At 42.1% G+C, this 12,557-nt stretch overlaps 1 protein-coding gene across 1 annotated transcript in view; it reads left to right on the top strand.

Annotated features, from left to right (window-relative positions):
• Positions 1–2,073: 2,073 nt before the first annotated feature.
• The window catches only part of GNL2 (guanine nucleotide binding protein-like 2 (nucleolar)), a 36,260-nt gene continuing 25,776 nt past the window's right edge, over positions 2,074–12,557 (top strand). Inside the window, exons 1-6 of the mRNA XM_011969518.1 lie at positions 2,074–2,300; positions 4,174–4,258; positions 5,214–5,308; positions 7,193–7,332; positions 10,238–10,425; positions 11,081–11,117. Coding sequence (XP_011824908.1) covers positions 2,237–2,300; positions 4,174–4,258; positions 5,214–5,308; positions 7,193–7,332; positions 10,238–10,425; positions 11,081–11,117 — 609 coding nt within the window. The 5' untranslated portion in view covers positions 2,074–2,236. The remainder of the gene's footprint in view (positions 2,301–4,173; positions 4,259–5,213; positions 5,309–7,192; positions 7,333–10,237; positions 10,426–11,080; positions 11,118–12,557) is intronic.

The raw sequence follows: 12,557 nt of genomic DNA, 5'->3' as shown, positions 1-12,557 counted from the left end.
TTGCCATCCGTGTTTATTCTGGTTTGCACCAACTTGAGGCATCAGAAACACATTAACTGAATCTTCTCTCTGGGAGGAGGCTATTGTACCCTTGTTTTGGGGATCAGAGGGACAGTGTGGGGTGGAAGGGGGCATCTTCACTGAGCATGAAGTTTTTTTCCAAATAGCTCTCAGAGCTTCCCTAACACAAGTCAGGGTCAGGGCCTTCCCAGCAGAATTGCATTTAATCTCATGATACTTGCCCTTGGGGCAAGGAAAGCGAAGCTCGAGGGACAGAAGGTATTTCCAGCTCTTGCCTATGACATGGCCTGCTTTTGCTCTACAAAGAATGTTTCGGGGTTTGTTTCAAACTCGGAGAAATAAAGACTCAATCATCCCCTGCTCAATTAGAATACCTCACTTTATAACAAGTTGTTCGTTTTTATGAAATGAGCTACACTGCATGCATCCACCCTTCCTCTTGCCTAACCATCTCTTTTCTGGCCTATCCAGAGGGTACAAAGATGGCCACTTCCTGACCATTTGAGGTACCAAAAAAGAGACAGGGGCCAGGCGCGGTGGTTCACACATGTAATCCCAGCACTTTGGGAGGCCCAGGCGAGTGGATCACCTGAGGTCAGGAGTTTGAGACCAGCAAAGCTCGAGGGACAGAAGTACCTTCTGTCCTGGCCAATGTGGCGAAACCCTGTCTCTACTGAAAATACAAAAATTAGCTGGGCGTGGTACCATGTGCCTGTAATCCCAGCTACTTGGGAGGCTGAGGCAGGAGAATTGCTTGAACCCAGGAGGCGGAGGTTGCAGTGAGCCGAGATCGTGCCACTGCACTCCAGCCTGGGCGACAAGAGCGAGACTCTGTCTCAAAAAACAAAAACAAAAACAAAAAGATAAAAAAATTTTAAAAAGAGGGCTTCTTGGTTGAAACACTGGCATCTAGAAACTTTATTTTGGCTGGTAGAAACAGAGATCACTGGGTCTTAATGCCTTCCTTCACCCTCAAGGCAAGAGACATTCCCATCTACTCATCCTTTCATTTAATGAATAGTTTTTGAGTCCTTTGTTTCAGGTGCTATTCAAGTCTTAAAGACACAGCAGTGAACAAATTTACAAGGTCCGTGCTTTCAAGAAGCTTACATTCTAGTTTGAGGGAAGCAGCCAATAAACTGGTAAAAAAAAAAAATTCAACTAGTGATAAATGCCATGAAATAAATAAAAGAGAATACTGTAACAGAGTAACTGTGAAAGGGTGAAAGGTGGCTGATTTAGACAAATCAGACAGGAAAGAGTTCTCACAGTACGAAGGGTCACCAGATAAAATACAGAACGTACAGTTACATTTGGATTTCAGGCAAACGATGAATACTTTTTTAGTGTATGTATTTTCCAGGCACTATTGGAGGTGTACTAAAGAAATGTATTCCTTTTTTTCCGCTGAAATTCTAATTTAATTTGGTGTCCTGTATTTCTATTTGCTAATTCTTGCAGGCCTACCAATAGGTGATATTTGAGCTGAGGATTGAATGACCACCTATGCAAAGATTCTGGGAAACAGTGATTCAGGCAGAGAGAATATCCAGTGTAAATGTCAGAATAACCAGAGGGAGGGAGGTACACATGAGATCAGATAAATAGGCAGGGGCCAGATCACAGAATCCTGCAGGGATGGCAAAAAGTTTGATCAATCTCTGTCTCTCTCTGTTTCTCCCTTCCCCCTTCCCCTACCTGTCATTCTAAGAGTGATGATAAGCCGCAGGAATTGTAAGGAAGAGGATGACACCTTCTAATGGATATTTGGCTGCTGTGTGGTCGGCAACTTTTGGAAGGACTTAGAAGACAAATTCAGAAGACAAACTTAAGCTTGTGTCATTGGCCTGGGAAGAGGCTTCTTTATTTGGAGGTGGACCCAACTGGGAGCTCTGGGCCACGCGTTCAGGGTAACTAGGCGGTTGCTATGGAGGGGCAGCTTGGCGGTTGCTAGGGCTGGAGCGGGCTGGGGCTCCACGCAGGGCGACGCCTAGGTGGCTAGGGCGGGGGCGGAGCCAGGCCGGTAGTGGCGCGCGCCGCGCGTTCACAGGAAGTCGCTCTGGGGCAGGGAGGGGCGCGAGCGGAAGTGACGTAGGTCGTGCACACGTGGTCCGGCGTGGTTCACGCGGGTCACTTTGGCCGGGCCTGGGTAGTTCTAAGTTTGTTTCCCCACGTAAGCCGGACCTCGCACTCCGGTCCCGGTCTCGTCGCCAAGATGGTGAAGCCCAAGTACAAAGGACGGAGCACCATCAACCCGTCCAATGCCAGCACAAACCCAGGTACAGGCGGCAGGGCTGATCGAGTGTGGAGCTTGGAGGAAGTATAGGGAAGGGCTCCGAGGAGGACTGGAGGAGAAGGAGGGTTACTTGGGTGGCATTGCTTAGAATGACTATGAGCGGGGTGGCTGTTGGGGATGAAAAGGGAAAAAGGAAAGCAATATTTGTGGTGGTTTCTTCTCGGGGGCACTGAGGAGGGCTGACATTGCACGCCTGGCAGGCCAAAGTGTAGTCAACTGGTCTAAAGTCAGGGAAAGTGAACACTCAGGCTGGCAGCCTCGGGTCCTCTCCAGTTGAGAGATGCAGAGAAAGTCAGCTTGAAAATGGGTAATCGGGCCTTTTACACGTGATCATATTTGCCGGCCACCTTAACTTTTACCTTTAAAATGAGAAAGGGATTGTAGTTTTTGCCCTTGGAATTATTCTATCTGGTAAAGTGCTTAGAGAACCCTACAAAGAAGTCAATATGATCATTGCAGTAAGGCTGTTTTGGAGATGTGTGTAAGTTTTGGCGAAGTTCCACCTGTAGGATTAGCAAGACATCCTGTGGGAGAGTTCTTTCCATTCAAGTTTAATTAATAAAACTTTGTTTTAAAATATGGTTTAGAATTTTTGACAATTTTAATGCATGTTGAATGTTTACTCCGGATTGATAATAAATTATTCACTTTGCACAAACTGGAATCTCAGAATGTTAGACCCCAAAAGTCCCTTAGAGATTATGATTTTACAGGTGAAGAGACTGAATCAAAATGCAGGAAGTGGCTTGTCATAATTGCAACAGTTAGTGAATAGTAGTAGAGCCGCCAGTCTCTACTGTTAGAGAGTAGGAGAGCCAATGGGCTGTGGTTTCAGCCTGTCTTCTACTGCATCACTTCAGGACCAGACAGGTGATTTAGAGGGCTCCCAGTCGGGTGTGGGCTCACGCCTGTAATCCCAGCACTTTGAGAGGCCGAGGCGGGCGGATCACCTGAGGTCAGGAGTTCAAGACCAGCCTGACCAACATGGTGAAACCCCCTCTCTACAAAAATAGAAAAATTAGCCGGGCATGATGGCAGATGCCTGTAATCCCAGCTACTCGGGAGGCTGAGGCAGGAGAATCGCATGAACCGGGAAGGCGGAAGTTGTAGTGGGCTGAGATCGCAACACTGCACTCCAACCTGGGTGAAAGAGCAAGACTCCGTTTCGGGAAGAATAAATAAATAAATAAATAAATAGCTCCCAAAATGAGAAGCTAGGCTAGTATTACCCTGCTCGTTTGTTCTTCTCTTTCTCTTTGAGATGTAAGGCAAGAATTGCTGTGTTGATTAAACAAAAATCAAACATTAAGAAACTGGAACACATATATATCAAACTTACAGTCTCCATGGTGCCTTGCATGGAGGAGGCACCCCATATTTGTTAAATGGAGGCACAGAGGTAGGTATCTTCGTGGTTAAGACCACAGATGGTGATAAAATGCTCGTGTTCAAATTCTGGCACTGCCATTTAGTAACGGTTTGACCTTGGGCAAGGTGTCTGACCACTGTGCCTCAGTTTCTCACTCTGCAGCATGGAGATAATATATCTATAGGATTATTGTATGGATTAAATGAGATGATGCCTATAATGTGGATAGCCATCATAAGTGCTCAAAAATACTAGCTGTTCTTCTTCTCAAATACAATCCTATCGAAGATCAAAGGTTGGGTCAGCTTTGTCATACCATATAGCTTCAAGTAATAATTATTGGAACAACATGGAGAAAGTAGAGATTTTTGTGGTTGGTGGTTTCTTACCTAATTTGGGTGAACTACTTGTTGCATTTTAAGCAATAACTTGTTGGTTATACTGGTTGGTTATCAAATAGTGCACTGTGTACTTCTGCCTTTTGTAGATCGAGTGCAGGGAGCAGGAGGCCAAAACATGAGGGACCGGGCCACCATCCGGCGCCTGAATATGTATAGGCAAAAGGAGCGCAGGTGAGCATTGGGTGCTGTCATCCTTTCTCTTTTCCTTTATGCCCTTGACTGCTAGCTGAGACTGATTAAGCCTTTGCTGGTCTCACCCCCACTTCCTCCAAATAAGAGTTATATATTCTCGAATATAATTGTTTATGAATGTCGTTAGGATAAATGGTTAATTTTTGGTTAAGGGCATGGGTAGCTGGTGGTGAAATAGTGATGGTTTCACAGTACTCAAAAGTAGAGGTCTTGTTTCTCACAGCCCTGACCTTCACAAATGGCGCATTAAATCTCAGCGTTAAATACGGCCAGATATAACAAAACCTACAGGACTATGGTTAGGAAAGCCACCAGAAAATGTGTTTTTTAATGCCAAAATGTAGATCACAACATTGTGCCACTTGGACACTCATCACAACTCCGAGTTCTGCTGAGGTAGCCTCTACCACAGGGATTTGCTGAGTGTGGCATTCCGCTAGCTGGTCTTAGTTTGTTTGGTAATTAGATTCTCCGTCTCTGTCTGTTCTAGAAGATGTGACTAAAATACAAATGTCAATTAACTTATTATGCGTTAGTCATCTACTTTGCAGTTTGTTTTAGAATTTGGAATCCCAGCGTAAATCACCCTCTACTTGAACAATTCATCTAAAACAGCCTTCGAATAGTTACCCAAAAAACTCAAGTATGTGTTTTTTTTTTTTTAAAGTAAACAGTAAACAGATTTTTTAAAACGTCACCGTTAGTTGTTATTCATCTAGCAGAAATCATTACATGCTCTGTTGCAAGAGGTTAAATGGCTTTTGGGCAATCTGTTTCAAATGTAGAAGTACTTTGTGTTTACTGGAATTGGTATTTCATGATCATTTAAAACCAAAGTAAGAAGTCCTTTTGATGGAAAATATATTCTGTAAATCAAACTTTGCTGTTGCCATTCTTCTGTTGTCAACCAATATCTGTTCTTTCCTCAATTTAGGAACAGTCGTGGTAAAATAATTAAACCCCTGCAATATCAGTCAACGGTGGCTTCTGGCACAGTAGCAAGAGTAGAGCCAAATATTAAATGGTTTGGTGAGTATTATCCCCTGCTACTTTGCTCTACAAAATGTATGCTGAATGGAAACGGCTAGGATGTTTAAATATCTAAACGACAGGAGTTTTTGGTGAGTGGAACTGTCAAGGATTATCTGAGAAAGGGATAAGAAAAAGTACTGGGAAAAGTAGTGGTGGTAGATTTAATAAATAACTTCTTTTTGAAGAGCGCTCACCATTAGTAATTGTAATTGAACCCTCTTAAGCAGATAAGACCGTCCTTAATGACTAGGATTCACAGACCTTAGAATGGTCATCTTGATCTTTTATGCTTGCCTGGAGAGATACTGTTTGAGAGGTGGCCTTGTAGGTGTTTGTGCATATATCCTGCAGGGTAAGTGCATTAGCCCAGAGTTCCTCTGAAACACTTCTTAATGGAGTTTTTATTTGAACTTGGGTGACAATTAAAGGGTCTCACTGTTGAACCTTCCAACAGTGAATAGAGTATCTTCAGTCACAGGGTGATCACAGCTTCTTCCTTGGGAAACTCTCTGTTCCATTTCAGTCTGGGCTTTTAACTTTGCCCTTAGCCACTGGTAATGTATGGGCACTTTAGATGATCAGACCCCAGTGTTTGCTTGGTGTTTGACCTCTGTCCTTGGGGGCAGATGGCAGCTACCTTTGAGTCTCTTACACTTTTGGTAGGATACTTCCTAGGAGCTGCAACACAGAAAGGTGTCAAAGAAAACTCTGCAGAGAAGCATTTAGCATGGCTGCCGGGTACTGTGACTCCAGATTAGACTGCCTGGGTTTGAATTCTAGTTCTGTCATTTATGTGCAAGTTATTAAGTCTGTCTGTTCATCAGTTTTCTCATCCCTAACAGAGAATAAGATGAAACCTATCTCACAGGACTGTCGTGGTAATCAAATGAGTAAATACAAGCAAGGCACAGTGGCTCATGCCTGTAATCCCAGCATTTGGGAGGCCAAGGCTGGTGATTCACTTGAGGTCAGGAGTTCGAGACCAGCCTGGCCAACACGGTGAAACCCCCATCTCTACTGAATATACAAAAATTAGCCAGGCATTGTGGTGGGCACCTGTAATCCCAGCTACTTGGGAGGCTGAGGCAGGAGAATCCCTTGAGCCTGGGAGGCAGAGGTTGCAGTGAGCTGAGATTGTGCTGCTGCACTCCAGCCTGGGTGACAGAGTAAGACTCCGTCTCAAAAAAAAAAAAAAGTAAATACATATAAAGTGCTTAGAATAGTACCTAGCAAATAGTGAGTATAATATAAGCATTACTTGCTACCATCATTACCACCTTGCTGTTTTGCATTCATGCTGCAGCATGCTGTTTAATTGAATGCTTTTCAGGATCTCCCTCACAAGGTGTTTTCCAGGTGGTGGTGCAGGGCTCTGTCTTGTTCCCTTGCATGGATTCATTGGTTAATGAATCATTAACCAATTGATTAATCAATTGAGGTCCCTTTGGATCCTCATAACCCTAAAAGTGGTAACTATGACTCAGGTTTCAGTGTTTCAAGATTCTCTGTCTATACTGACTGATCAGCTGTGATTGGCTCCAAGTTTCTCTGCCAGATCTAGCAGGAAGTAGGACATTTGTCAGCTCTCAGTTCCATTCCACGCTATTTATTTCTCAGTTTCATTTAGTCAGGAAACGGCTTGGAAAACTATTGAAACCCTTTGTGGGTCTGGGTTGGTGGAATAGTTCATAGTGTGCAAGTGCAGGAGAGGCAGTTTTTTGGGTTTTTTTCCTCTTTTAAGTTTGGAAATAGCTCCAAGGGATGGATGGATCAGGTACTTGGGTGAGTGAGGGTAATTTAAAATCTTGCCTTTCACCATGTCAGTGGAAGATGAATGTGCAAATATGTATTAAGTGGCAACATTCTTTATTTGTAAAACAGGAAACACACGTGTGATTAAGCAGTCATCATTACAAAAATTTCAAGAGGAAATGGATACAGTTATGAAGGATCCATACAAAGTTGTCATGAAGCAAAGCAAGTTACCAATGTCTCTTCTCCATGATCGAATCCGGCCTCATGTAAGATGTAGGATATCCCTGGCGATGGAATTTCCTGGGCAGACTCCTTGCAGCTCCCTCTCTAACATATTTGTCTTTTGTTTTTCTTAGAAAATAGCAATTTCAATGTAGCAATGATGAACTTCCTAAGACCTCTGTTTTCATCTTTTCATGTTTAGTATGAAGTATGGTAGTGTAGTGGATCAAAGCACAGGTTTTGGAGTTGAGACCTGAATTTTAATCCTTGCTCTATCCGTTCCTGTACCCTTAGTTGGGTTTCTCTATGAACTTTTAACTTCTTTGCTTTGAAAGTATAAATAGGCTGGGCGCAGTGGCTCACACCTGTAATTCCAACACTTGGGAGGCCGAGGCGGGCGGATCACTTGAGGTGAGGAGTTTGAGACCAGCCTGACCAATAAAAGGAAACCCCATCTCTACTAAAAATACAAAATTAGCCGGGCGTGGTGGTGCATGCCTGTAATCTCAGCTACTCGGGAGGCTGAGGCAGGAGAATTGCTTGAACCCGGGAGGCAGAGATTGCAGTGAACCAAGATCGTGCCATTGCACTCCAGCCTGGGCAACAGGAGCGAAACTGTCTAAAAAGAAAAAGAAAGTGTAGATAACCCACTTCCTTGGGTTATTGGCTACAGATGAAACGTCTGTAAAGCACTTGGTCCGTAGTAAGCACATAGCACACCACCTAATAAGAGCTAAATTGACAACAGTTATTAGTAATATTATTTATTATTATTTATTTTGGTTGGCAAACTTGTTTTAAGTGGTAATTCCATCAAACATTGGGACAGCGTAGAATTAGGATTGAGTTGGTAGAACTTTGGTGTTGGGTACGTTCAGCTTTTGTAAGATCCTTGAGATTTCTTCTCAGCTGAAGGAAGGGGTGCTGGTCTCATTGGTTGTCGATTGCTGAAGTTTGAAGTACAGTAAGAATTCAATCTGGGTTGAATGGAATGAGTTTCACACAGAACAAAGAAAGAGTCTTGATGTTTGTCTGCTCATTTTTACTTGCATTGAATAATAATTCCCAGAAATGTAACCATTACGTAAGCTTCAGTTCCGATATGGGGAGGGGAGAAAAACATTGACATGCATACGTGGGTTAAATAGTTCAAAGAAAAGTGTTTACTTGCAGAACAAAATAAAAACTAAGGCCTGGTTATTGCCTCAGGTTTTGTCAGTTATGTTTTGTTTTATGATGGACTAGAAGAATGGCACCTATTAGTGGAATGACTGTTTTCTTTCAGGGGAACACATGAGTGTAATTCACGAACCACAGACAAGTTGCTCATTTCCCTTGTTCTCTTTGTCTGTTCTCCCTAAAGCCATCTTTTAAGCAACTATTGAATCTTGTTTATGAGAAGAACAGAGAGGCTCTGTCATGGATTTATTGCTTTGTTGCCTGTTCTTGTCAGCGCTTCTAAAATTCAGTGTTTAAATATCTGGTATGTAGAATGAAGGGTCTACAGTTGTACCAGTCAGCTTCTTCGTTGATGCAGAAAGCTACTCAGAGTAATTGATGCGTTTTCTGCTTTGGTCTTGAAAAACCTTACCTATTTTATTTTAGTATGATATCTATTACTTATAAAATCTAATTCTGAGATTATTTTGCACAGTGGAGTTAGATCAGATATGCATATTCATCTATATGTGTTTTAGAACTACTGTATTTCTGTAGCAATACAGTAAGAGTACTGTAACTTTGCCTATGTACTTTATTATATACTGTATATTACTGTATTATACATATTAATGTGTAGATTTATAGGCAAAGCCTTGTGTGCTGTAACTTATAGGTTAAGAGATTTTGAAGATAATTTTGGTCACACTTGATTTTACCCAGTGACATTAGAACCTGTTTCTCATGTAAAATGAGCTGCTTCTGTTTGGGGATGCTCCCGAGTGGAACATAGTGACTAAAACTAAACTGAGTTGTGGGTTAGAGCATCTGAGAAAATGAAAATAGTTTAAGGATCTTTAGAAGTTGGAAGAGGGGATCCGTTAAAGTTCAGAAGCCATGGGGGCTGCTCCATCATCCTCACAGCTTTTGGTAGTGGTGCTTACAGAGGAGCTTGTGCTAGGGGGAAAAGGGTGATTTTCTTCTTTTTTCTTTTTTGATATTGTCTGCCGGCTGTTAACATTCTGTTATGTGATGGATCCTAACTCAAACTTTGACTTTTATCTTGCTTCAGAAATTCTTATGCCTGTAACTCCTTTACAGGCACATCAAGTTCTAGTTAGTATCAGGTTCCTTTTATCACATCTAAACTATTATTTTGGACTTTGGCTAGATGTTTTTCATCTGAAGACTTGCCATGTGCATTTAATAAAAACGTTACCTAAATTAGGGAAAATGTTATCTGAAACTAAAATGCATCTTACAAAACAAACAATTCCTTTTAGCCATGAAAGAAATTAACTTCCAAGAAAAAGTTGGCATTTACAGTTGGTTTAAAAAAACCTCACAAATTTGAGTATGATTGTCCTTGATAAAATCTATGAATTTGGCAAATTTTATGCACTTGTTTGAAAGCTAAAAAAAATGGTGGAAAAGATTAGTTAATTTTCATCGCTGTAGCCTTAATTACATTTGACTAAAGTTTATGATAAATGAAATAAAGCAGAGTTTTTGGCAAGTTTTTGCACAACTATTCATATTTACTTTATGTGTATTACTTTTGTATCTCTCCAAGGAAGCTTACAGAACTTCGGAATAAGGGTACCAGTGTTTGTGCCATTTCAACAAGTATTTCTGATTTGAAACCAGACTGAAACCATGTTTTTATAGATTTGGGTATGGGTTGAACCTTGGAAAAATAAAATCAGAAAGTCTTTCCTAGGTGGGTGTTTAGCTTTTCGCTTTTCCTCAGTGCTTTTCTTAGTTTTACGTGTTATTCTTGTTTCTCTTCAGAAATCGAAGGTCCACATTCTTGAAACTGAAAGTTTTGAAACTACATTTGGCCCTAAGTCACAGAGGAAGCGACCAAACTTATTTGCAAGTGATATGCAGTCTCTTATCGAAAATGCTGAGATGTCCACTGAGGGCTATGACCAGGGCAAGGATCGTGATTTGGTAACTGAAGACACTGGTGTGAGGTAGTTTGTTTGTTTGTTTGTTCGTTTGTTTGTTTTTTGAGACAGAGTCTCGCTCTATTGCCCAGGCTGGGGTGCAGTGGCACGATCTCGGCTCACTGCAAGCTCCACCTCCCTGGTTCATGCCATTCCCCTGCCTCAGCCTCCCGAGTAGCTGGGACTGCAGGTGCCCACCACCACGCCTGGCCAATTTTTTGTATTTTTAGTAGAGACAGGGTTTCACCGTGTTAGCCAGGATGGTCTCGATCTTCTGACCTTGTGATCCGCCCACCTCAGCCCCCAAAGTGCTGGGATTATAGCATGAGCCACTGCGCCTGGCCTTTTTTTTTTTTTTTTTGGGTGGATAGAGTCTCGCTCTGTTGCCCAGGCTGGAATGCAGTGGCACGATCTCGGCCCACTGCAACCTCTGCCTCCCAGGTTCAAGCAATTCTCCTGCCTCAGCCTGCCTCCATGCCCGGCTAATTTTTTGTATTTTAGTAGAGATAAGGTTTCACCGTGTTGCCCAGGCTGGTCTTGAACTCGTGAGCTCAGTCAGTCCACCCACCTCGGCCTCCTAAAGTGCTAGGATTACAGGTGTGAGCCACCGCGCCTGGCCGAGGTACAGTTTTGAAGTTCATGCAAGTCTCATTTGCTCTTCTGCCACAAAACATTTTCTTTCAAGTTATTTTGCCTGTGAAGCTCAGTGCTTTAATTTATATGTGGAGCTGTCTTCTACCCTCGGCTAGAGACATTGGTGAAACTGGGGCTAGACTGAAGATGTCTAATGCGGCTTGATAAAGGTCTCTGTTCATTCCCCAAATAAATAAGATTTTCTTCATTTATAATCGTAATACACCAGTCATAGACAAATTAGGAAATATAGTTAAGTTGGAAGATGCAACACAAAGAACATAACTCATAACCCCATTGCAGATATTAAGCATTGTTAATGCCTCCGTGAATATGGGGGGCTTCCTTAACTGGAAGACTCTGAGTTCATGGATGGCCTTTAAGGTTTCTTTGACTCTTTGAAGAAAATGTGGAAAATTTGTGAGCATACATAAAGGCGATGGAGTTTTGTCTTTTTTTTTGTTTGTTTTGGGGAGGAGAAGAGGAAGTGTCTATAACTTTCATCATATTCTTGTAGGGATCCATACTCAAAAGAAGAATCAGTCACTAGCTGGCTGCAGTGGCTTACCTGTAATACTAGTTTTCTGGGAGGCCAAGGCAGGAAGATCACTTGAGCACAGGAGTTTGAGACCAATAGCGAGACCTTGTCTCTACAAAAAATAAAAACTTGGCTGGGCATAGTGATGTACCTGTAGTCCCAGCTACCCAGAAGGCTGAGGTGGGAGAATCACTGGAGCCCAGGAGTTTGAGGCTGCAGTAAGCTGTGATTGTTAGGAATACGTTTCTATGTCAGTACATAATCAACAATAATATTTATTGTCAGAGTGGCATTTTGTTTGTTATGCCCAGTATCATTGTTGGACATTTATACTGTGTATAGTTTTTCCTTATGGTGAACAACACAAGGATGAAGCATCAATGTGACCACATCTCTTTCATCCTTAATTATTCCCCAAAGATAAATTCTTACGGAGCAAATCGTGGTATCAAAAGGTATGCATGTTTTTTGATAGGCAGCTGCCACATTGCTCTTGAGAAAGGTTTAATTTCATTTCCCTTGGGTAGTGCTAGAACGCTCTCATTCTCCGTCTATCTCATGTCTTTTAAATGAAGTGGAAGTTTTGCTGTCTTAGTGAAGAGGCATTGTCCTTTGACTGCATCAGTGTTATTACCTCATTGCTATTGTCAGCCCATCTTCAAGCATTGGGCCACCTAGAGATAAAATGTCAAGCCATTTGAGGCCAAGCAAAAAGAGGCAGTGAGTTCATCTATTTATTCTTAGAATTATTTGAACTTTCGTTGGCTTTGTATTCTGCCGATTTGAATTTTTCCTCCCGCAAAAGGTATAGTAGGTAATGGAGTAAAGATAAAACTATTTTTGTTTACCTTGGACAAATGTCCTTGAGACTAGTAAATGAACAGATTCTAAACCTTATCAGAAAAATACTGCTTTATATGGGAGCTATGGAGTATAGGTTGTGATTCAGCTCCTGCCAATTCCATTTTAAAATTCTTTTAATTCTTCTCTT

This window comes from Mandrillus leucophaeus, unplaced genomic scaffold (genome assembly GCF_000951045.1).
Source record: "Mandrillus leucophaeus isolate KB7577 unplaced genomic scaffold, Mleu.le_1.0 Scaffold895, whole genome shotgun sequence".
Lineage (NCBI taxonomy): Eukaryota > Metazoa > Chordata > Mammalia > Primates > Cercopithecidae > Mandrillus > Mandrillus leucophaeus.
Note: the sequence above shows the minus strand (reverse complement) of the source record. Positions and strands in the feature narration are given on the sequence as shown.